The sequence below is a fragment of the Echinops telfairi genome, unplaced genomic scaffold, assembly GCF_000313985.2.
Source record: "Echinops telfairi isolate 266 unplaced genomic scaffold, ASM31398v2 ScPeMD7_3533;HRSCAF=4204_1, whole genome shotgun sequence".
In the NCBI taxonomy this organism is placed as follows: Eukaryota; Metazoa; Chordata; class Mammalia; order Afrosoricida; family Tenrecidae; genus Echinops; species Echinops telfairi.
This window is the reverse complement of record NW_022107432.1, coordinates 7,041,586-7,068,771: the sequence shown is the minus strand read 5'-3', so window position 1 is coordinate 7,068,771 and position 27,186 is coordinate 7,041,586. Positions and strand designations below refer to the sequence as shown.

The 27,186-nt window shown below is 39.7% G+C and overlaps 1 protein-coding gene across 3 annotated transcripts in view; it reads right to left on the bottom strand.

Moving 5' to 3' along the window:
• KHDRBS2 (KH RNA binding domain containing, signal transduction associated 2) overlaps positions 1 to 27,186 on the bottom strand; it is a 696,574-nt gene that overhangs the window by 18,533 nt on the left and 650,855 nt on the right. For all 3 annotated transcript variants that reach the window (XR_004047149.2, XM_004696331.2, XM_045294878.1), the window contains exon 8: positions 6,746 to 6,804. Coding sequence is in view for 2 of the 3 variants with exons in the window: in XM_004696331.2 (XP_004696388.1) it covers positions 6,746 to 6,804 (59 nt within the window). In the remaining variant the exon portion in view is untranslated. The remainder of the gene's footprint in view (positions 1 to 6,745; positions 6,805 to 27,186) is intronic.

The following is a 27,186-nucleotide window of genomic DNA, read 5'->3' as shown; positions in this document are numbered from 1 at the left end:
AGACCAGCCACTGGAGAAAGACACCATGCTTGGTGCAGTAGCCAGGGGTGCAGATAAGGAAGACCTTTGACAAGATGGATTGACCTAGGGACTGCAGAGATGGGCTCAAACAGCAGAACAGTAGAGAGGATGGCACAGGACAGGCAGTGCTTCGTTCTGTTGTACAGAAGGTTGCTAACAACAACAATATAAAGAGCATAAACAACAAAAGACCTCAAAGAGGTTTTTAAAACTTTTGTTCATTAAAAAAGTGGAAACACAAGCTACCACCTGGGACAATATCTTAGGAAACATATATCTGACAAGAATCAAAGAAGCTGAAACAGGGAGGGTAAAGGGAGAAGGGGTAGGAAAGAGGGAACCGATTACAAGGAACTATATGTGACCTCCTCTCTGGGGGACGGACAACCGAAAAGTGGGTGAAGGGAGACGTCGAGCAGGGCAAGATATGACAAAATACCCATTTATAAACTATCAAGGGCTCATGAGGGAGGGGAAAAATGCGGTAACAGTTGTATGAGCCCCTAATAAAATGTTTTTTTTTTTAAAAAAAGAAGATTATCTCCCTGTCTTAAAATCCACTCTTTTACCAATGCAAGTAAATGCCCCCTAAACAGTAAAAAAAAAAATCAAATAAGCTGTGTGTATATATATATATATATATATATATATAAATTTTGACGACCTAACAACCAAAATATAACCTACTCATAAAATGGGCCAAGGACTTGAATAGATATTTCACAAAAGAGAAAGTCATTAGCCTTTAGAGATGCAAATCAAAACCACAGTGAGATACGATTTGACTTCCACTAAGATGTATAAGGTTAAATAACAACAGAACAAAGTAGCAAATGTTGAGGATCTGTGAAATACTTGTCTACCAGTGGTGGGAATCCCAAATGACGAGTTGAGGAAAGCAATGTTGTGGTACCAGAAAAAAAAACACGCTCTGAAATATAAAGCTATTATATGCCTCAGTAATCCTGCTGCCAGGTATATATCCAAAAGGCTTACAAACAGAGACGCAGAGAATTATAAACCAGTGTTACCTAAGTGTTCATGAAGAAATGAGTTAGTAAGGAAAATGGTATTATTACATGATTTCATACTACTTAGCTAGTAAAAGAAACACATATTGATTCATGCTACAATAGGGATCTTCATCACAAGCACCTTTTACAGTGACATAAATGGAGCCATACACATTGACATATCTGTGAAAAGAGATAATGCGGAAGTTCTTCAGTAGCAAAAGCAAGGCCTGGGTCTGGCTGTATTATAGACCATCAATTACGCATATGCAAGTTCAAGTTGAAGAAACTAAAAATAAGCTCAACAAAATAAAGTAGCAAACGCTGAGTTTGTTCAAATTCATACAAAATATTAATTTGTATGAATTTGAGAACTTCTCAACAATAGGTTAGACTCATTGAACACTAATGACAGAAGACCTGACAAACTGTGGGAGGACATCGGGAGTGTCATGCATGAAGAAAGCAAACACTCATTCAAAAGATAGGAGAGAAGGAAAGAAGGAAAGGTCAAAGTCGATGTCAAAATACTCTAGAACCTGCTCTTCAGCATAGAGTACCTACTGCAAACGTAGAAGTGTTGAACAGAAAATTACTAAGGGAAGTTCAAGAAGAGGTGAATTATTAAAATGAAATAGTGCAAATACCCAAAGTTGAAAAACCAAAAGGGAAGAATCTACTCTGAAGTAAAATCTCATGCCTTGATTCACACTATGGAAAGATTCTATGGCAAAATATTGAATGATGCTGGGAGCCTCAGAAGAAAAAGGAAGGATTCCGCAGTCACTGCAGCAAAAATAACTAGTCCACGTTCAACTCTTTCAAGAAGGAGCATACGATGAAGAATCACTGGTACTGAAGGAAGACGTCCACCCTGTACTGAAAGTATTGGCACAACAAAACAAATACTGCATGGTTCCAGGAATTGATGGAATAGGAAATATTTCAACAAGTTGAAGTACTTACCTACACCAAGAAATTTGGTCGAGTGCGTGAAGCCATGCATAGTTGTAACAATCACCAAGAAAGGTGACCCAATTAAATGCATAAGTTATAGAAGAAAATCATTAATGTCACATGCAAGCAAAATTTTGATCACTCAACAATGGTTACAGCGGTAATAGGAAATGGCCAGACATTCAAGCTGGATTCTGACTTGCCTAAAAGCTTGAACTGGCAGAAATGAACAACCAAAGTAGCTGCTGAAGCTATGTACAGTTAAAACGTGTGGGATTCGGTGCCTTTTTTGAAGGTTAGGGTAATGAATTAATGGTCATACTGGTCAGTTGGCTTAATAGCATATTCAGTGCTTAAATTCTACTTCTTAGTTCAGCGTATATTTCCTAGGCTCTACGAAGCTTGCAAGCAGCCCTGGCCTTGCTTTCTGGGAGCAATGAAGGAAAAGGAGTCTGCCTAGCAAGATAGTGTGCAATGGGTAGTGAATTCTCTCCCTGAACAATCCACCCCCAGGACTAGAATTGAATGGAACCCAACTACCATTAATTTTCATTTTGATAGAAGATTCCATAGGAGAATTATGATCAAAAGTGGGAAAATGGGGAACAGAATTGACAATTTTCATGGAATATAGTATAGACTTCCTGAGCCATGATGACTGGGTGAATCCCCAAAATTATTTCCCGGAGATCATCTTATAATCACAAAATAGGTTAAACCAGGAAAAATGGGGGAAAAAAGTCTGCTTTTTGAAAAAATATATGATCAAATTGAAAAATTTGAAAACAATCAACAAGGCCCTCAATTAGCAATGCATTTATGTTTATGAGGAAGGAACAGCTCATAAAAGGAGGGTAAGAATGCACAACTCAAATAATGTGATCAATGGCACTGATGTACCAGGAGAAACTATGTAATTGGTGTATATCAATTACAGTTACAGGCTATTGAGTTATAGAAACTCAACAACAACAAAATGTAGGTGCTTCTGTGGTCCAGCGCTGCCCTCAGCTATGCCTGGAAGATTATGGGGAGAAGGAAGGGCATCAGGCTGCTAGGAACTGGAATCTCTGTCAACAACTCCTTTATGCTACTCATGATGAGATGTGTATCATGAAAAAGGTTGCAAATTATTACTTCTATTTGCCTCAATTCTTGATCCCAACAAAATAAAGTCCATAAATTCTGTCCTGAATCATTATGGTTCTGTCTGATGTGAAAATCAAGAAATATACCCCGGATTAGAATTGATAGAAAGTTGACATACCTACGTTTTTAATGTGAAGTATATTCTTGAATGAATATTTACACAAAGATGCTAGTAAATTACAGCCAATACTAGTGGCTACATAAAGATTTTGGTCTAATCGAGTGTTTACCAAAAGGAGTGCTATTGGGGCACTGGAATGATGCAGGGGAGCTTCAAAAGAAAATACCTATTACTTTAGCCTAGATTAAGGTCTATATAGTACAACCTTTTTAATTGCCAAGAGGGTGCTGACTACTATAAACTGTTAATAAGTAAAGATTGCTGCCTAATTGTATGAGATTTACTTAGCCCAGGTAGTTAAAACCTTTTGCGGCATTTTCTTCATTTCTTACTGAAAGGATTTATCAGTTGTTTTCTGTGTGCAGAGAATTCCTTGTTGTTAAATTGGAATTTGGCCCAGAATAAAAATGGGAAAAAAAACAACAAAAAACCCCCAAACCTGATTGTATGGGCAGGTGTGAGTTTCACAGTAAAACGCTTTTCCTCTAGCACTTGCACCAAGAGACCCAGACGATCAAAAAGGGTCGTCTAAGACCCCTGGCATGATGGAGTTGTACTCCGGACTTGGCGGATTCTAAATCTCCACTGGAAGTTCTGAGAAGCAGTAGTTTATATGTACACACTCTTATCGATTGATGAACATGGTATTAACACTTTAAATAAAAATAATTGAGAAATAGAAATCTCATCTATTATTAACAGCTACCCAGTTAAATATAAAATGTATCCCTGCCATTGATTCCAGTGCATGAAATTATGTGACGTAAAGCCCATAAGTGTGATTTTCTTCACATTGATGTCTAGGGTAAAAAATAATGGATGTATCCTGCAAATGGAAATTCTATCTTTATAAGTGATTTATAAATAATAATACAACTTCTCATTAGATTGTGTGTATCAAGAGATTGCTCCAGGATTGAGAAAGATGGCTTTCATGTTTTAATCATTATATAGGTATCTGTCAAATGAGTAATGGTCTCTGAATGTTTTACAACTATTATATCAAATCATTTACAGTAGACAAACAAGGGCCAGGATGAGGCAATGCCTACCTTGGATACTGTCATATTTCTAAAACCACCTATGTGCAGAAAGCTAAATAAATTAAAAGAGAGGATCATAATCTTATTCAACTACAAGCTCCAGTAAATAATAGTACCGGGCATGTGGTTTGACTCTTGTTTGATTAAGAATATGCTTGGAAGAAGGGAAATACCACTGCGCTGTAAACAAAGAAGACTGTAGGTATTGGTGTTCTGGGATGCCACGTGATCTCTTTCTTCTGGCCTAGCTGCTTTACTGATATGGCTTTCAAACTATTTGGTTATAATTATGCATCTTAAATACCACATGATGCTTCTATGTCCTCCTTTCAACAAGTGAAAAATCTATAAACAACAAAATTAAAGCTACACTTTTTATGTCAACTTACTAACTGAGCCAGGTCTGTGTACATTTGCTGATCATATTTTTCTTGTGAAAAAAAATCTCTGGAAATACAGTCAGGAAATATCTTATTTCCTGCAGCAGTGAAAGATTAGGCTAATTTGACTGGGGCTGGGAAAGCAAGGTAGGAGTTCTGATGGCCTTTTGGGTTGCTAACCGCAAGGTCAGTGGTTCAAACCTAGCTATTCCTTGGGAGGAAGATGAAGCTGTCTGTTTTTTTAAGAAATTCTAGCCCAGGAAACCCTGGGGTCAGTATGGCTTCGTGGCAGCGGATTTGGTATGGAGTGGGTCAGGCTGGCAAAGAGTGGACCTGGTGCTTATTTGGAATTGACTCTCTGTGCTGTCTTTCTATAAAATACCATCAACAAACTCAGATTTTAATAAACAAAACCCCAAAGAAACAAAAGTAAATACAAACAAATAAAACCAATTAGACACCCTGACTGCAAATTGTAATTTGTCTGTCCTTTGTTAATTATTGAATTGAAGTAATTTACTTAATACTTTTAGATTTACATTCCTCATCTACAAAGTAAAGAGGACAATATGACTGTTCAGACTGTAGGATTCTAATGGGAATTAGATTATATAATTGTGTAATAGTTTCTACAAAGGATTATTTCTACAGTCTAGGCTTCAACATAAATTGTTTAGTACAGAACTACATTAAGTATTTCACGTGTGGTTGTAACTAGTGTTAATATGAGTATCAAAACAAAAGTTGAGCCTCACCATTATCTTCATTATGGAATGAAGATGAAAATACTTCATAGTTTGACTTACTATAAAGAAATTAATGGAACAATGTAGATTTAAGCAACCAGCTTATGGATGAAAATGCTGGCGGCGGTTTATATTTCTATTTCGGAAACTGACTTCAAGATATCCCATCCAGACCTGTGCCTTCCTTTTTCCATCCTGAGAGGGCAGTACAGCCTCATCATGGGGATGTCAACACAGCCAACCTTCCTTGTCTCCTGTACTGCTCCCCATAAAGATAAACAGAGTGCCCTTGGTATTATTTTAATATAAATCCAGGTCTGTAAACATTGAAAAACTCAAACCAAACACAGTTCTAACTCATGGTGACCATGTGGGTTAGAACTGAGACTGCCACTCTGTACGGGAGTAGAAAGCCTCTCTTTCACCCTCCGAGTGGCTGGTGGTTTCTAACTGTTGAAGGCGGTGAAAAATGTGTTCCTATGTGTCTTTAAGAACCGGAAGCAACCTCAGCAGTGAGGTACTGTGTTGCCGTGACGTAGGCATTCAATGACTGCTGGAACCGTATTCCAAGTCATTTCCGGTGGTATTCTAAGTAAACAGTGTATTTTAAAACTCGATTATGAAGTATACTAAGTTAAGAATTTGGAGGGCACTTTTAAGAACGATGTTGTTGCTGTTAATGGCCACTGAGTTCCTGCAAACTATGGGGAACTTCGGGAAGCTGATTACCAGGCCTATCCTTCAGGCATAAAAGAACAATGGAATATATGTTTGGTTTGTAACAAGAGTTAGAAGAGCTCGCCATAAAATGACTATAAAAAAGAAAATGAAAGAATCCGCTGGGTGAGTTCAAACTGCAATTCTTTCCCTAGTACTTGGACGCTTACTCATTTGCGCCACCCAGTGACCTTTACACACTTTGTACACTTCACAATTTGTGCCCTTTAACAATATTAAAGTATTTTAAATATATAAAATGTTGATGGCAAGTCTGAGAGCCTACAAAGAGACAGCATGGTTGCTAAATAAATGACTGAGGCAATGAACAAAGAGAGACATTTACAACAGCATTCAAACTTCTCATTGTTGCCATTGAAACTGATCTATGATTGCAATTAATTGCTTTTGAAGTTTTGATCAAAATTGATCTGTCCAATATTCTGGCCCTGGCTCTGTAAGTCAAATCTTAGTCTGAAATTACATAAATCAATTTAGTTTGGACTTGTGTAAAAACTGGGGAGAGAAAGATAGAAGTCATTTCTGAGTTGTCAGTGACTGATGGATGTTCACAGGGTTAGTAAAGTAAAGGTCTTACCGTAGCTGTCATAGGAATCCTCACTGACGCCATGACCATAGTCATAGTACTCTGGCACACTGCAACAAATGTAGACAGCAATCAATGGGACCGTCACCAGGAAGAAGCACCCCAGAAATGCATATGGACTTTGAAGGCACATTGTGGGAAATTCTAGGCATGAAACACAATCCTAAATATTCAGTATGAAAAATACAGGTTATGAAAAAGTAGTGCTACGATTTCCTTCCACTACTTCAGGACTTCTTTATCTCCATACCTCACCTTTATAAATCAAACTTTCCCTAAAAACAAGTATAATACTTCAAAATTTGTCAGCAGATGAGTTACAAAGTATGTATCAATTTCATCTTTACTTCCTAACATTAAAATTATTTTTACAATACCCTCTACCCTTCCAAAATACATGCACTATTTCACTTCACCCAGTATTTTTATTTTGTTAGATGCTTCTTCTGCATTTCAATAACTCTGACAAAAAGCCATTTCCCCTCCATTTCTTACTTGAGAAAGATGACACTAGACCAACAGAGTGCCCTTGGTATTATTTTAACAAAAATCCAGGACTGTAAACACTGAGAAACTCAAACCAAACCAAGCACTGTTATGACGAGTCAATTCTGATTCATGGTGACCATACAGGTTAGAACTGCCCCTGTGGGTTTCTGAGACTGCCACTCTGTACGGGAGTAGAAAGCCTCTTTCTCCCCTGGAGTGGCTGGTGGTTTCTAACTGTTGACCTTTCAGATCACAGCCGGACAAGTCACCACACTCCAGGGCTCCTAAACACTGAGGCTAGTATAATTTGTTCAAGGTGGCCAGTTTTAATATCTTCTCTCACTACACTATATCTTGAAGCACCAAGTCTGAGCGCCTACAAAGAGAGAGCAAATGCACTCCCATTGAGCCAATTCTGATTATATTGACCTATATAACTGGGTAGAATTGCCCCTAGGCAGTCCCAAGACTATAATTTTGGGGGGGAATAGAAAGGCCTGTCTTTCTCCAGTAGAGTGCCTGGAGGTTTTGAATTGCTGACCTTCAGGTTAGCAGCCCAAGGCATAATGACTGCGCCACCAGGACTCTGTGGATTAGTATCTATCCAGACATCCTATATATCTCATAGCCTTAATGCCATATTCTTCCAGCTTCTATCTCTTTCTCTAACTTACTACAGAAACATTTCTTGTAGTGACTCTACTGTGTTCACTTCTCTCCTTCAATTGATCCCCATTTCTCCAAGTCAAGACCTCAAAATCATTTCAAATCTACTCATTTTTCTCATTCTCTTAGGACCACAATACACTGATCATCCCTGGCCATTGCAAGCACTTCATTTGCTTCTAGTTCTTGATCAGAAGTCTCTAATTTATTTTTCTCAGCTTTTAACACCATGTAGACTCAGTTGTTAGAAGCCTTCTCTTTCTAATCCACCCACACCATAGACAATCACATTGGATACTATGGTGTTAGTGTCATCTCTCTTCTGTTGTCCTGGAAATTATAGGCCTTGGCATCTGTACTATACTCTGGTCTCCTCTGACTACTGGACATTTCCATTTACATGACAAAATTAACATTTTGACCTACAAAAGGTTGATTTTCTTTTACTTCCAACTTCCTGGTGAATGTTTGCTATTTTCCCAATAGGCATACTTGAATTAATTTGTGTTGTTCATGTGCAAGCCCTGGCGTCTTCCCCCTTTCACAGACCAAATATTATCTGCAACAGAAAAGTGTTTCATTTCTAGACATTAACCTAGATCCTTTCATATCTTTTAGGGGAAAAATCTGGACTCTTAATATTCCTCAGATCTCATCACCTTCCACCTTCCGTTAGCCCACTCTGCTGAGGGGTCACTCTTTCCTCGCTGAGCCTTGCACACAGCAAGCATGTCCGTGGTGTAAGGCCTTTCATCTGCTGCTCCAGCTGCCTGACACGTGCTTTGCCTACATCTCCAATTGTCCCTCTCTCTGTCTTTTATGACTCAATGTCAGGGCTTCCCCTCAGACCATGTATGCAAACTAGCTATTAATCAATTAGGAGACCTCATTTTGCAGTGGCCCAGTATTCATATACTCTCAACAACATCTCAGTGGTTTGAATCCACTGTTGCTCTGTGGGAGAAATATCTGGCTGCCTGCTTCATTTGACAACCTTTATTTGGTGACCTATGAGGCAGTTATGTTCAGTTTCACAGGGTTGCCGTGAGTCAGAATTGACTCAACAGCAATGAGGTTTGGGGAGACTCTGGCCAGTAGACACCCTTCAAACCAGGATCCAAACTCAACCCTGTGGCTCAGCATTCTGCCAATGAACAAATAGGGCCATAAAGTGACTGATAAGACCAGTGAGATATACACCCATTTAAAACAATCAATCATACAAACTGCAAAAGGCGATGTTGACCCAGAGATAACCTTGAGAGGGCACAAAAGGACAAAGGGAAATAATAAGCCAAGGAAGAAGAGGGAACATGGGTTTTCCATGGTGGGGATGGCAACCAATGCCATGAATCAAATGTATACGAATTGTTGAATGCACAGCAATTTGTAAACTTTCACCCAAATCACAATGAAATTATAGAGAAAAAATGAAAGTGAATTGCGAAGAGGAGGTTTGGGTGACATTAACATGAGTGGTCTACAATAATAGTCATAATTTTGTATCCCACTATGCACAGTAAACACAGTGAGGCCGGCACAGGCGGGAGCAGTGTTTTATTCTGTTGTACACAGGCCCACAATGGCACTTAACAACAGTAGGAAAAATGAAAATTACTTTAAATTAGTGGTTAGGTGGTAAATTCATTTAAAAATCTTACTTGGACCTCTATAAACTTTGTAATACATATAAATGTTTTCCTCAAATTCATTTTTTTTGTTGAAAGGTCATGTTATAGTGAGGTTTTGTGTCAACTTGGCTGCGCCAAGGTTCTTAGTAGGTTGGAAATAATTCCCCATGATGGCATCAACTAGACTGTAATTAACTCTGTGAGAAGCTAGTCGTTGTGGTGGAAGAGTCCCTTTGATTAGGTCTCAGTACAATTTCAAGAAAGACTTCTCAGGGACTGTTTTCTACTCCTTTTTAAATAGACTCCTTGGGAAAGCTCATCACTCATCTTTAATCTGGATCCTGCATCTAGTTTATCAACCTCCTGCCATGCTGGTGCTGATCCCAGGAGCCATCAGTGGGCTGCCAACCTTGGATTCCTAAGAGTCTGCATCCACCAACTTCATCTCCCAGCTTCCCCAGCTACTCATCTGGACCATGGACTGGAAAAAGAGTGTACTTACATGGTTCTACAACTGTGTGAGCCATTTCTTGATATAAGTCTATTTCCACACACATCCAAATATTAGTGTCACTAGCTGTGCTTCTCCACAAACCCAGCCTTACACAGGTAATCATTGTGCTCTACTTGAACTCTAGTTTATAAATTATCTCAAGATTTTACATTACTTTTAGGTACATAGATGTGTGTACTTAATATGAATTAATATCAACTAGCGAATTTTATAGATGCCAAGTGTTAGGTTGGAATAGAAGACAGTAGAAATAAAGTGATATGTTTCTTTGAATGCCATGGCCATCATCCTTTAAGGTATTGCATAGGTACCATCGTATGAAGTTCTTGAACTTTCATTGATAGCAAGGAAAGAGAACGAGACAGACTTTAGGTAATTTTTATCTTCTTGGTCAACAAAACAGGTACTGACGTCAGTTTTAGGGTAAGGACACTGGAGAAACCATTACCTGGCTCAGCTCTCATTGTCTAAGATATTTTCTCCTCATCCTTCCAATCGAGATTTTCAGAAACTTAATTCTAAGCCTATAGAATGTGTACTTAACATGAGTTATATAAGGTAAAACTAGAAGTGTCTCTTTTTCATGCACTTCTATTAATAGAGGTGATCAATCTGATTCAGAATCCACATACTGGTATAGCACAGTCCTGAAAGTTGTTACATGGGTTCCCTAGATTATCAAGAAATTTCAGTTATGATATTATGCAATATGATTTGACAAATAATACTCCCATGTTTACGGGCTGTCGAGAAAAATGCTTGCTTTGACAGTGGCTTTTCCCTGCCTTTGGCACAATGACTTTTGCTGTGTGAGCCTCGGATTATATTTCTCGAAGCACACTGCATGAAGACAGTAGCACAGAGCAATGTCTCCTGGATACACCATGTTTCTCATTGGGTTACTATCCTCATTTCATTTGAGCAAGACAGGGGAGAGCAAAAGAACAGTACTGAGAGCACAATAAGGAAGGGCCAAGTATTGGCTATCATAAATGTTATATGCACGCACCAAGAGGGAATTTTACCCTTCAGAACCCTGAAAATGGAAATGTGAGACACAACACATTTGCTAATGATTTGGGAAACTAAATGATAATCATAATGGACTCTGTCAGACTCTGTATCTTTAATTTATTCAACTATCACTTCACGTTTCTTGCAAAGGACGCACAGCTAGACAATACATGACCCAGTTGCCCTTGCCACCCCTGTGATTAAACTGGGGAGCACAGGGCATCCACCACAATGAATAGGGCAAACTTAGGTCATTTCCAATTTAAAAACAAACTGCTAACCCTGGACTTTGCGCCTTCCCCTCCTTAGCTGGCAGAATGTGGATACAGTGACGACTGAGCACCAACTAGTGTAACTGAAAGAAACCCTGGTGGCGCTGTGGGTTAGGTATTCATCTGGCTGCTAATTTCATGACAGGTAGCACAAACTCACCAGGCACTGGTGGGAGAAAGATGGGGTGGACTGTCTGTTCCTGTAAGTATTTACATTCAGAAACCCTATCGAGGGTCCCTAGAACTCAAAATCAATTGGCTGGCAGTAGGCTTGGTTTGTTTTTGCTGTGCAAAAACTAATGATAACGCAGAAAGTTATAAAATGGCATCATGGGAGCAAACTGTCCCTTACCACAATCCATACATTCATCCAGTGTGTCAAGCACATATGGACATATGCTGCCATCACCATTTTCAAAGCATTCTCTTCCCACTTGTGTTGACAATTGGACATCCCCTTACAGAGGGGTCACAGGGAAGAAATGAGCCAGTTAGGCTGCTGTATTGCACGGAAGAAAATTAATTTTTAATTTTAAATGAATTATAGAAGTTTGAATCTCCGATAAGAGGCTAATCTAACACAGAAGTGTGGAGCTGGCATTAAAAAAATAAGTGGTATTCATTTGGTTTCAGGATAGAGTACCCCAGGGAAACAATGCCTGGAAGCGGGTAATCAGGTGCCCTTTGCTGTGCCCCATTACAGGGTACGGGCCTGAGCAGCTATGGGGGAAATGTGGGAAGAGGTCCAACTGCGAGTGATTTTTGCTTAGAAACCATAGCTAGAGATGTCAGTGCAAATACAAAAAGAGTCGAAGGAAAATGAAATTTTGCTATAAGACTGTCTGTGCCCGGTTCATATCACAGTTCTATGATTTAAATTGATAGAGGGCCCACAATTTGGGACTTCAAAGATATAGGAAAGTCAATTGCTTCTGGATTCCAAAGATCAGCCATCCTCACCACCGTCTCCTTAGCCCTCGCTACCAGATGTGCCCCCTGGAGCCACCCTCAGGCCCTCAAGTACGCGTCAGCCAGAAATCCGCTGTGAAGTCCCCAATGAAGATAGTCTCCACTGTGTGCACTTTAGATGTGGTCATAAAGGATAGAGAATAAAGGAGAACCTTCCAGTAAATCTGGTGTAGCTCCCAGAATAAAGAACTTATGTGGCCAGATGCAAGATACCTTTGTAATCTCTTCACAGCATGATTTTGTGACTGTGCTTGCCTTGATCTCATTTTCCCGAAGGCAGTGACTACGGCAGTTCTCCCGTTCACTTTCTGCACTTGTATTGGTTGTGCTGTGCGGAGGCTGGGGGCACTGCAATTGAGACAGATGACCTGTATGTTTACATGCTACCCAACTGCAGCAACCCACATCAAGATCTAATGAGGTTGAAGTATTTCCCAGAGAGCCTGGATTTTGAGATGGTTGTAGTAATACAAAGGGAAATTTGCTGTACTCTATTGGGGAGAAGGTAGGTTCTGTGTGTTCTTAATGGACAGGAAGGTATTTATTTCTGTTTAAGTGATTAGAGGACAGGACAGAAAGACTTCAAGTTGCCTTCCTCTCAAATTTATTTTGTCCCTTTACCCACAAGAGAGGCTAACAAGAATATTTTGTCCAGGCTCTCTTTCACTTGAATATGTACTTGTGTAGAAGTGACATATATATGGATATATGTATAGATATCTATACTATTTATGATTTTATTAAAAGTCAATTTCTTGTTCTAAAGCCATTTTGAAAGCTGTCATCCCACTAGCCCGTGTCCTCGAATGGCATTATGGAGAAGTGTATAATGACCAATTCTATTTCATAAATGTGTAAGAAATAGACTTTTACATTGGTTAAGCCATTGACTTACAGAAATCTCCTCATTATACAGACTTAGTAACTATGTTACTGTGTAACATAGTTGATAATTTCCTGAAGATTATAAACATTATAATTATAAACATTCAGAAAATATCTATCGATTGAATGCATAAATTATTGAATACAGGAAGAATGAAAGGAGAGATCATTTTATATGACCATCAATAGAATTCTTTTGCTAATAATATCTATTTAGTGTTTGATGTATCCTTCATAAGATTTGTCCACTTACTTTGTATTTTAGTCTAAATCCTTATTAATGATGCATTCACTTTCTGGTATATATTAAATTCAGCTTAAAAGTTTAAAAATAATGTATCTGAACACAGCAGGTATATTTTTCATATTGTCACATTCCTTTGTAACTTAAAAAAATACATCTATTTTACATGTTAAGCATGGGTCATAAAGAGTAGATCATGATACTCTGTGGTTTCCATGTCATTATTTCAGAAGACTCCTACTGCATTACATTTGACTCATGTTCATCAAGCGGAAATATGAGTACAAAGTGGACACATGAATCCAGCATAAAACAACCTGGTTATTTAGTTTTCAATGTACTGCTTCTCCACTTTCTATTTTGGAAAATACAGTGATTATGGTTTCCTAAACACACCATTATAATTATGGAGGTGTTAATTAAAATTACACAATTATCAGTGATTTGGAACTTAATTACTCAGGTGGTTATAGCAGATATAATTTACTAGGAACCGACACATCAATAAGTCAGGATAGAATGTATTAGCTAGATACGCTCACTAAACAATAGCCAATTTTTAGTAGAATTTGTCAGAGCATTTCGCTACTTGACATCAAGACCTTCACTACAATTAAATATTTGAAGACAAACATACAAACAAATAAGTGACATACAAGAAGAAGAAAAATTATGATATTTTTTGGAGGGGAAAACTTTACCTCAAAGCACCTGACTAAATGAACATAAACATATGGAAAGAAAAAATTAGATGAAACTTGGTTTCTAGGAAATGAAATAATGCTATTTTATAAACTATTTTACCAACCTTGATTATTGTGGACATATTATTCACCTGTGACATCATACACTTAGATTTATCCAGTGCTTTATAATTTAGCATTTATATTCATAAAGTGATAGGAAAAACCCGACAGTATAGTAGACCTACTCAGAAATCAAAGAGACTATGTTCATAAGATAAATTTATGGACGGCACATTTAGAGATTGATTATTAAAGAAAGAAATACTGGAAGTAATATAAATGGAACTACTACTCTATAGGATAAGTTTATATAGCCAAAGCAGTTAAAGTGGTATAAACTGGAGAAAACATAGCTTAATTTTCAAAGTCATCAGATAATCATATCCAAGTTTCTACATTCAGAATTGTCAGTGGAATTCAGTGTCAGGCACCTTTTCCTGCATCTCAACTAAGCTGAAGGCAGGTGCATAAATAAATGAGAGCAAGTTTCAGTTAAAGCATTATTAGTTATATTCTGAATTGAAGAGAGGTAAAGCCTTTAAGAGAAGGGGAAAGGAACGTGATAACTCATGGAACTTTGGTAGACTGCCTTTACAGTGATACTTGTTAACGAAAATAAACTCTCAGCTCGGATCCCATCATGAAGTTTCAAAGTGGCATTTGGAAAAATGAGCTGTTCGAACCTACTGCTGGGGGAAGATGAGGCTGTCTGTTCCCGCAGCAATCTACAGCGTCAGAAAAGCGAGGGAGCAGTCGTTTCTGTCCTGTAAGTCGGCTACGAGCCAGAATCACCTCACCGGCAGTGATCAGGCTATGGGTTAGACAATGACCAGATTCTTCTGTTAAGTTTCAGAAAGCTCCATGGAACTGCTTTGTGCTAACAAGAAATCTAGTATGTAAATTAATCAGCACAATGAAGAAATGCTTGAACCAGTTCTCCCTCAATATTATTCAGGACTTTAACCAAATGCTCATGTAATGGAGAAATGGTGTCCTCACCAAATTACTCAATCTTCTACAGCTTCTTTCCAAATCACACTATTATATTGTCACCTGCTCATTCTGATAGTTATCACTGGGATTCCCCCCGGGGACATATTCTATTAATCTCAGCACGGAGAGGGATGGTCATCCGCATAGGATAAACGGTGTCTCCGTTGGAAAAAGGGGCAGCTGGAGAAGGCAAAGGAAAGGATTATGATGCTATTGTTGTTGTTAGGTGCCTTCAAGTCCGCTCAAACCCTCAGTGACCTGAGGCAGAACAGAAGGAAACACCGCCCAGTCCTGCACCATCATCATGATGTTCCTCTGCTTGAGCTGATTGCTGCAGCCACAGTGTCACTCCATCTGGAGGAGGGGCTTTCTCTTTTTCACTGCCCCCCCCCCCTTGCAACTTACAATATTAAGAGATTCTACGGGCAAAATATTGCACAGCGAAGAAAGCATCAAAAGAAGATGGGAGAAATACAGAGTCACTGTGCTAAAAGAACTTCTTGATATTCAACCATTTCAAGGCATCATGTGTGATCAAGAACCCATGGTACCGGAGGCGGAAATTCAAGCTGCATTAAAAGAATTAGGGACCATGTTCAGCCTTCATTCTAGTTTCAGTAATTCCTCTCGGTTACATTGCCCTTGGTCACTCCCTACCAGTCCTCCCATCCCCTCTCTGCCACTGGTTTTGAACCACTTGTTGTTCCCTTGTCCCTCGGTTGGCCAACACCTCCTCCCTTCCCCCACCTCCCACTCTCCGTTAGTCCCGTTGTTTTCTTCTCCACATTGTTTTTCCAGTCTATCTTATCTAGATAGACCTGCAGAGATAATAATATGTGCACCAAAGTGGCACATGAGAACACGGCAATGATGGCAGCAACACTGACTAATTAACAAACAAAAAAGCCACTGACATACAAAATCTAAAAGAAGAGAAAAGAAAGAAAGAAAAGCCTGTTAATAGTTCAAGGTCTGTTTGTTGACCTTTAGGAGTGCTTTCCGGACGAGTCTGATGGGGTCCCATGCCTGGCCCCAAAGAGGAAAGTATAAGGAAACAGAGGAAAGGAGTAGGAGGCAAAGGGCATACATAGAGGCCTAAATACAGACATGTACATATGTAAATATATTTATGATTATAGGGGAAATAGATCTATGTGCATATATTTATAGGTTTAGTATTAGGGTAGCAGGTGGACATTGGGCCACCTCACACATATTACCTTAATACAAGAGCACTCTTTGCTCAGCCAACCAGTCATTCCATGATACCCACCTTCCCGACATAATTACTGAAGATAAACGTGTGTATAAGCAAATGTGGTGAAGAAAGCTGATGGTGCTGGCTATAAAAAGATATAGTGTCTGGGTCTTAAAGGCTTTAAGGTAAATAAGTGGCCATCTAGCTCGGAAGCAACAAAGCCCACAGGGAAGAAGCACACAAGCCTGTGTGATCACGAGGTGTTGAAGGAATCAGGTAGCAGACACCAAAGAACAAAAATCATCCTGTGTGCTCACCTTCCGCATATAAACGCCGAAGATGAATGTGTGCATAAAAGTAAGTATGGTGAAGAAGGCTGATGGTGCCTGGCTACTGAGAGATATAGCGTCTGGGGTCTTAAAACCTTGAAGGTAAACAAGCAGCCATCTAGCCCAGAAGTAACAAAGTCCACATGGAAGAAGCACACCAGCATGTGTGATCACGAAGGGTTGAGGGGACCATGTATCAAGCATCAAAGGGGTGGGGTGGTTGCGGGGATCATATCATGAATGAGGGGAGTGCACAATGGGGACCCAATGCCCATCTATAGACAACTGGACATCCCTTGCAGATGGGTAGTGGGGAGGAGATGAGTCACTCAGGGTTCAGGGTAGCAATAATGAAACTCACAACCTTCCTCTAGTTCTTCAACGCTTCCTCCCCCCAACTATCATGATCCCAATTCTACCTTGCAAACCTGCTTAGACCAGAGGATACACAGCACTACAGATGGGGCCTGGAAACACAGGGAATCTAGGACAGATGAACCCCTCAGGACCAGCGGTGACAGTGGCAATATCGGGAGGGAAGGCGGGGTAGAAAGGGGGAACCGATCACAAGGATCTACATATAACCTCCTCTCTGGGGAATGGGCAACAGAAGGGTGGGTGAAGGGAGATGCCGGGCAGTGTAAGATAAGATATAATTTATAAATTATTAAGGGTTCATGATGGAGTGGGGAGGGGAAAAAGGAAAATGAAGAGCTGATTCCAGAAAGCCAAGCAGAAAGAAAATGTTGAGGATGATGAGGGCAACGAATGTGTAAGTGTGCTTTACACAATTGATGTATGTGTGTATTGTGATAAGAGTTGTGTGAGCCCCAATAAAATGATTTTAAAAAAAGATTAGGGAAAACTAGGCTCCAGGAATCTACAGAATACCACTGAAATATTTCAACAAGATGATGAAGAATTCTGCCAACTGGCTGGGAAAATGAGATATTTATAACCATTCCAGGGAAAGGTGACAATAGAATGCTCAAACTACAGAACAACACCATTGATATTACATGTAAGTAAATGTTGAAATTATTCAATAGCAGTAGATTGATAGGGAGCTGCCAGAAATTGAAGCCAGATTTAAAAGAAGACTTGGAACAAAGGAGAGCATTGCTGATGTCAGGTGGATTTTGGGTGAAACAGAGAATATCAGATATATGTTTACTTGTGTTTCATTGACTTTACAAAGACATTTGGCTGCATGAATCATAACAAGTGATATATATAGACCTGAGAAAAATAAAAATTAAAGAACAGTGTATTGAGCTCATGCAAAAACTATGCATTGACCAAGAGGAAGTTGTTTGAACAGAACAAGAGAATATTGCATGGCTTAAAATTGGGAAAGGTGTGCATCGAGCTCGTATCATCTCACCATACTTATTCAGTCTGTAGGCTGAGCAAGTAATCGGAGAAGCTTGATTATATGAAGAGGAATGTGGTATCAGGTTTGGAGGGAGACTTATAAACAAGCTGTGATATGCAGACGACACAACTTTGCTGAAAGTGGGAAGGACTTGAAGCACTTGTTGATAAAGATCAAGACTGAAGTCTTTAATATGGATTAAACAGTAAGCCAAGAATCTCACAATTGGATCAATCAATAATAAATACCACAATAAATAGAGAAAAGATGAAAGTTGTCAATTTTTTTTGTTTGCTTCCAAAATCCATGCTTGTGGAAGCAGCAGTCAAGAGATAAAAGGACATATTGCATTGAGTAAATTAGCTCTACAACAGCTCTTTATTTTACTGGGGGTTCTTACAGCTCTTATCACAAACCATACATCCATCCATTATGTCAAACACCACTGTACATATATTGTCACCATCTTTTTCAAAATATTTTCTTTCTACTTGAGCCACTGGCATGAGTTCCTCGTTTTCCCCCTCCCTCCCCCATCTTCTCTACCCCATTATCCCATTGATAATTTATAAATTATTCTCCCCCCCACCCCATGTCTTACACCGACCACTCTCTCATTTAACCCACTTTTCAGCTGTCCATCCCCCTGGGAGTGGGGCCATATGTCAATCATGGTGATTCGTTCCCCCTTACTCCCCCCTACTCCCGACCCTTACCCTCCTAGTATCATTGCTCCCCTTATTGGTCCTAAGGGGTTTATATGCTCTGAATTTCTTGTGTTTGGGCTGACAAGAGATCTTTAAAGTTTTGACAAGCAAGGATGCAACTTTTAGTATTTAAGAGACCTGACCCAAGTCACGGTATATTCCATTTACTCTTATGCATGTGAAGCTTGGACATGGAATAGGGGAGATAGGAGCATTTTAATTATTCTGGTGAAGAATATTGAAAGTAACCAGACTGCCAAAAGAACAAAGAAAGGTATCTTAGGAGATGTAAAGTCAGAATGCTTCTTGGCAGCAAGGTTTGGTGTCTTTTTTTAGCATTCCATCATCTCTGGTAGCTTTTATAACCTTTGGTCTCTTCTGATAACATGTCCAAAGACTTCAGACAGAGTGATGGTTTTGAATTGCGAATCTTGCTGTTAGAACCCCAATACATAACTCACTATGCTTGGGGCCACAGAAATAAGTAAATAAAAATAAAAAGACCTCCGAAAGATGAGTGGAAACAGTGGCTGCCAAAATGGACTCACATATAGTACTAGTTGTGAGGCTGGCTAGGCCGAGCAGTGATTTGTTCTGCTGTGGATAAGCCTGCCCTGAGTCTGACTCAACTGGACACCTACCAACAATAACAACATATTACAAACGTGCGATCGCGATGGTTAATAGTACAGCTGTTTTAAAACATTAGTTTACTTGCTTTTCTAAGGCAGTTGCATGTGATGAAACTAGTTCACCTTAAATAAAGCTGATTTCCTTCTTTAATATGAATGAGTTTCACCCAAGAGTTGAAGACTTTCAGAACAAAAGGATAGCTTCCCTAAGACATCTTTTGTTTCCAGACTATAAATGTACATTTTCCCAGAATTATATTACTCATAACGCTCCCCATCCCCAGGCCTGTGTGATTTTTTCAGTTCCCAACAATCACTAGATCTTTCTCTCTCCTATCTGTCTATTTACTATCTCTCTCTCTCTACCTACATATCACCTATTCTTCTTTATCTCCAACTCTATCCCTATCTCTCCATATATATATATATATTCCATTGTTATTGAATCAATTTCAATAAATAGCAACAACCTTAGGGCTGGATTCTTCAGAAGCAAAATCAATTCAATGAAGCACATATGGGTACACATACAGATTTATCTCAATGAAATGCATCATTCAGTTGTAACAATGACAAGTTCAAGTCAAAGATTATGCTTGAGACTTTTCCTGACTTACCTAGCTTTAGAGGCTGATAAACTCAACATAGGTAGCTCAAATGGCAGGCTCCTGGCTGCAGAAACTAATGAATGCAGAATTAACAGGTAAGATAGCATGTTCCTGATTGGCAAGCAAGAAAGCAGGTTTCTGGTACAAGTCCAGAGAACTAGCCATCGGGTGTTGAGCCACTGCAGGAAGTCGATCCCGTAAAAAGCAAGCAAGCATTGTCAATGCATCCTCATGATCTTGGAAGTAAGCCACAGACTAGAGGAAACTCCCTTTCAATTGACTGCTCTTAAGAGATCACATCATGGAGGTAATTATATTATGAGAGGATGTCTACATCACAACAACCAATCCACAGAATCTTGGCCCAGCTAAGTAGACACACAACCTTAAACATCACCGTTATTCTACAGGATGGAGTAAAAGAGCTCCATTGGGTTTTTGAGACTATAGGTATTTATGGAAGCAAACTGCTATATCTTCACAGACTAGCTGGTGGGTTCATAGCACCTAACCTTTTGATTAGCAGCCAATGATTAACCCACTGTGCATGCATGCATGTGCATGCACACACACACATATATTTATATGTATATGTATGTATATATATTTTTTTTCTTTGGAGAAACCTAAGACTGTAGCTTATTTACAAACAGGGCTTTAAGATCACTTTGTCTATGCCTTCTATAGGCAAAACTACCTTCTCACAGAAAATAGTTACATTTATCTTTCACCCTTTATCTCTCCCCAGAATATCTTTCACCTTATTTACTTTGCTAAAAAATAACAGCGTCATAATGAATACATTAGTCTATTTTGGCTCATATTGAAAATTAAACAAGAGGCTACTAGATCCTCTTGGAAATTGCAGTCTAGCAGGGAAATCTTTCAACAACTGGTAGTGACTCACTCATTCTTTCTTTTTATTTTAAATTAATAAAATTCTTTTGCTCTGAAACAAGTCAGGGTCACCAAGAAATCTAGAGTAAAGGAACTTCACAGGCAAGGAATCAACATTGGACAGTATGTGAAGACAAGAGGGAGAGTGGGGCAGCGGAATGGCCAGGGGATTAGCATAAAGGGGATAGGAACTCAACCCTGGGTCTTGAGAAAGAAGCAGAAATGGAATCTTGAGGGACCATGCTTTAGACAGGCTGTAAGAAGTTTCCATTTTATCAGTGAAGTCTGGTGATGAGGCAGGATTGAAGAAGGGAAGAGCTGTGATTCTATCTTGTCTTTAATGCCTGGCTCTGTTGGTAGTGTCTTTCTTTTACACTGCGGTCTCCTCAGCACCTGGCACACACTCCAGGTCCTTGTCCTATTACCTGGTGCTTTGGTAGCACAAATAGTACACAGGATGGTTTTACGAAACAGGACTTTATTTTCTCCCCCTCTGTGAGGCTGGATGTCCAAATGTAGGGCATGGCCCTAGAGGGAGACCCTTTTGCATTATTAAGCCCTCTTGTGCTGACCATGGTGTCAATCTTTAGTTCATCGGCTAGTTTCGTTTGTGCTCTTTTTATAGCTCAGAAATGATCAAGTTTAGGACTTCCTTTATTCCACTCTGGCCTCATACGTATAAGAAGAGAAAAGCTTCTATTCTCCAACAAGAGCATACTTATGGGTATAGGGGTTGGGCTTTCACATCACTTTGGGGGATGCAATTCAATTCATGACAGTAGTCAATAACTATTTATTGAACAAATGAAGTTATAAGTAATAGCCTGAAAAATGAATAGTTCTTTTCATAATTACTGTCTACCTTTAGTTTTTACTATCTCTATTTCCTTTTATAGAAGATTGAGCTTTTGTAACATTAAAATATGTGTCAAAATTTTGGTATTGGGATAAATTACTCTTGAACATAACTCATCATTATTTTATTTTTATTAGCTGCTTTCAATATCTGCAGTTTGAACTGCTAAATGTATTTTTCACAACTTTGCAGAGATAAAAAGTTAAGATGGAAAGATAAGACTGGATCATTCTGGACTACTGTAAGCAATTCAAAAAATTTTAGAGGATTTTGAGGATATTGAAAACTATCTGTTAAGTCTGGTGCTCTGGATGCTAAATTTCAAATGCATGAATTATAAAGAAGCCTGGTTTGTTTAATTTCTCCCTGCTAAGGTTTCCGTGGCACCATTTCTCTGCCAGCTGGTTGTACTGTGGTGATTTGCAAGTTGCCATGGTCCCGGAGCTATGATATCAGTACTTTAAACATCAGAAGGGTCACCAAAGGTAAGCAGGTTTCAGTGGGGCTTCTAGACTAAGATCAGGCTCTGAAGAAGGACTAGGCTGTCCACTTCCAAGTGATCAGCCTCTGAAAACTTTATGAATTGTAGAACATTGTCAGATATAGTGCCAGAGGAGGAGCCCCACGGGGCAGAAGGCACTGAAAAAGCAACTGAGGAAGAGCTTATCTTCTCAAAGTAGATTTGACCATAAATGCTGTAGAAAACCATTTGGGACCTTCATTTGCTGCTGAGAAACAATTCAAAACGAGAGGAAAGAGCTGCAGCATCTATTATTAACTGGAATGTGGACTCTTCAAGTATGAATCTACGTAGGAATAGTGAAAGTCATGAAAAATGAACTGAAATGCAGAAAGATCAAGAGATTAGTACTGGCCATTTTGAATCAAAGAATCATATGGTTTATTACTCTTGGAATAACAAATTCATAAGGAATGATATCCCAGGAGAGAGAGTGGGATACTTCCTCAGCCACCAAGCCCTGGGGAACGTATTCCGCTTGGAGCAGCCAATGCAGAGAAGACCATAGGGCCAGCCCCACCACAAGACACGATGTCCCTCACTGGGACACACTGAAGACACAGTGTGGCAACTGTGCCAGATCTGTCCCCACCACACCGGGGTGAAACATGATGGCGTGCAACAGAGCAGCAAGGGGAACAAAGCAATGAAGTCCCTGGGCAATACCAAAAATAGACTCTGGAGCCAGAGCATGGCACCCCATCAGAGTCCACTGGAAAACACTCTTAAAGGTCAACAAACAAACCTGTAACTATTCATAGGCTTTTCTTTTTTGTTGTCTTTTTTTTGGTTTTGTTTCATTGTTTCGATTTTTGTTTTGTTTTGCTGTTTTCTTTTGCTCTGCCTTGTTTTTATGCTTATTATTGTCTCTGCATGCCTATCTAGATAAGATAGGCGGGATAAACAACCTGGAGGAGAAAACAATGGGACTAACTGGATGGTTCCCAGGGTGTGTGGGGGGGATGTTGGAGGAGACATGGGTGAGGGGGAGGCAGGGGAAAGGAAGGGGGCGTATCAACCAACCCAGGGACAAGAGAACAACAGTGATCTGAAATGTATGGCAAGGAAAGTGTAGGATGCTGGTGGGACTTGATCAAGGGCAATGTAGCCTAGAGGAATAACAGAAACTCAAATGAAGGCTAAATGTGATAGTGGAACAAGAGGAAAGTAAAAGGAAATAGACAACAGAACTAAGAGGCAAAGGACATTTATAGAGATCTAAATACAGGCATGCACATATGTAAATATATTTACATATAAGAATATAGAAATAGATCTATGTACATATATTTATATGTTAAGTATTATGGTAGCAGACAGACATTGGGCCTCTAATCAAGTATTCCCTCAATGTAAGAACACTGCATTCTGTGATGTTCATCTTCCCAACATGATCACCGAAGACAAAATGGGTTCATACTCAAATGGGGTGAAGAAAGCTGATGGTGCCCAGCTCTCAAAAGATACGGCATTTGGGGTCTTAAAGGCTCGAAGACAAACAAGTAGCCATCTAGATGAGAATCAACAAAGCTCAAATGGGAGAAACACACCAGCCTGTGTGATCTTAAGGTGTCGATGGGATCAGGTATCAGGCATCAAAGACCCAGAAGAAAAAAAACATATCAATGCAAATGAGGGGGAGCGTGAGTGGAGACCCAAAGCCCATCTGTAGACAAATGGACAACCCCCCTACAGAACGGTCACAGGAAGAGACGAGCCAGTCAGGGTGCAGTATAGCACTGATGAAATATACAGCATTCCTCTAGTTCGTTAATGCTTCTTCTCCCACACTATCAATGACCTCAATTCTACCTTACAAGACCAGAGTGTGTACACGGGTACAGATACGAAATGGAAACGCAGGGAATCCAGGACAGATAAACTCCTCAGGACCAATAATGAGAGTAGCGATACCAGGAGGGTAAGGGGATATTGGGGGAGAAAGGGAGAACTGATCACAATGATCTACATATAACCCCTTCCCAGGGGGACAGATAACAGAAAAGTGGGTAAAGGGAGACAGTGGTCGATTAAGACATGAAAAAAATTTATACATTATCAAGGGTTCTTGAGAGAGGGTGGGGGAGAGGGGAAATAAGGAGCTGATATCAAGGGCTCAAGTAGAAATAAGACATTTTGAAAATGATGATGGCAGCATATGTACAAATGTGCTTGACATAAGAGCTGTATGTATGGATTGTGATAAGAGGTGTGTGAGTCCCCAATAAATGATTTAAATTAAAATAAAATAAAAAAGAATTGTGTCCCATGCATCATCAAAAACAACACTTCAAGATCTGTCTTGAAGTAAATGCGGTCTGTGATAAAATAATATTTATATGCATAAAAGAAATTCATTTAATAAGACTATTATTCAAACTTACAAACCAACCACTTAAGCCACTGATGAGGAATTTAAAGAATTTTTTCCCAGTTTCTTTATTCTGAAATTGATCAAACATGCAGTCAAGGGCCATTGTTAATTATTGGCAATTGGAATGTAAAAAAGGAAACAGAGATGAAGGAACAGTGGTTGGAATATATGGCCTTAGTAATAGCAATGAAGGTGGAGATCATGCAATAGAATTTTGCAAGACATTTTAATTACAAAGACTTGTTTTCAGCAGCATAAACAGCAACTACACACTTGGAGTTTGCCAGATGGAATACACACTAACAAAAGACTACATGTATGGGAAGCTACAATGAAGAAGTTCAATATTATCAGCCAGATGGACTGTTGAACAGACCATCCTATGTAAGTTGAAGTTGAAGAAAATTAAAACAAGACCATGACTTTGAGTATGTCCCACCTGGATTGCGAATGTCTCAAGTGTAGATTTGAATCAATGAACAGTAAAAACAGAAGACTTGACAGACCTATGGGATGATCCAGAACACTGTACATAAAAAAGCAAATCGTCAGTACGATTTTTAAGAGCCTCAAGAATTGACAGAATAAATATTGAAATGTTTCAACAAATTGACAAAACACTTATCTATGGCAGTGAACCTGGAAATCAGCTACCTCGCCAACTCACTGGGAGAGACTCGTACTTGTACCTATTCCAAAGGCAGCTGACTAAAGAGAAGCAGAAATTAAAACAAATTAAATCAAAAACACCTTTAATATCACATACAGTGGAGTGTTGAGTGGTTTAAAATCAGGAAAGGTGTGTATCAGAGTTGTAATCTTTTACCTCGATTATTGAAACTCTGTTGAGCAGATTATCTGAGAAACTGGACTATGAGAAAAAGAACTTGGCATCAGGATCAGAAGAAGCCCTATTAACCTGTGATATGCAGATAAGGCCACCTTACTTGCTGAAACTGAGGAGGGAAGCATGTGACATATTTGGTATCTAAAACAAGGGGAGAGAAAGGCCTGAGGGCTGGCTACACGCCTTCACAAGTATGTGCTCTCACTCGACATGAGGGGGTAAAGGGAGTGTCACCACTGGATAGAATTCCACATCTTTCCCGAGCATGTGGGAGAATGGATGGGGGAGGATGGGAGAGCCACTGTACAGTTCTTCCTCACATCACCTTAAGTTGCTTTTCCTGTTGGATGCTGCAGTTCCAGGCCCAGGGATGCATCTGTGAGTGGCAGCGGCAGGGGTGATACCTCAGCAAGATACTGTAACTAAATCCATAAACTTGTATGCCAGAATTCCCAAGGGCCTGATGGGATGGATTCTACCCTTTCCCCATCTGGCAAAACTGTGGTTGACTGACTAGAGTTGTATTGTCTAGTGGTCACGATATCCCTTCAGACTTGCACCTATGTAACCCCACCCAACAGGAGTGGGACGGACTGAGAGGGAAGCGCTTGCTTGATGGTCTTGCTACCAGTAATCTGGACTGGCACAACAGCTGAACCTGATGTCCCTCCCCAAGATGGAAACGTTTGGGGAAAAAGTAATGGTAAATGGGAAGCAGGAGAAACAGTAGCTGAAGGTAAAAGGAATGAATAAATCGGGCTATGCAGCAGGGAATATCTCACATTATGCGTATTTGTCAATAGAAGCTCAGAACAAGGGAAACTATTATTTTATTTAAATTTCATCAAGAGTCAGGAAGAGTGAAAAAGAGAGAATTTTTTGAAGACCACAACCAGAATGATGGCAAGTTACAACAGACATAAATCATTGACACTTTCGTAACTACAGCCTAAGGATTCTTTGCCATACTGTTGGACAAATTGTAAATGACTGTTTTGGGTTAATAAAATGAATTGCACCCGATTTGATCCCGCCACACTGAGGCAAAACACTAAGGGGGTGCAACAGAACAGCAAGGGAACGGAGCTGCGAGGTCCCCAGGGAATGCTGAAGGTGGCCAGGGCGTGGTGCCCCAACAGACTGGACAGGAAAACACTCCTAGAGGCCAACAAACAGTCCTTGAACTAACCACAAGCTTTTCTTTCTTGTGTTTTGTTTTGGGTTTTTTGTCATTGGTTTGTTGTTGTTGTTTTGTTGTATCTTGTTGACTGGTTTTGCTTTGTCTTATTTTTGTGCTTGTTATTATCTCCACAGGTCTGTCTAAATAAGATAGGCTGGATGAACAATCTGGAGAAGAAAACAACGGGACCAACAGTTCCGGGGGGACATGGGCGAGGGGAAAGTGGGGGTAAAAGTAGTGGTGTTAACAAACCCAGGGACAAGGGAACAATAACTGATGCAAATCGGTGATGAGGAGGGTGTGGGAGGCCTGCTAGGGCATGATCAAGGGTAATGTAACCAAGAGGAATTGCTGAAACCCTGGTGGGGACTGAGCATGATAGTGAGACAGGAAGAAAATAAAGGGAAATAGAGGAAAGAGCTGGGAGGCAAACGGCATTTATAGAGGTCTAGATAAAGACATGTACATATGCAAATATATTTATAT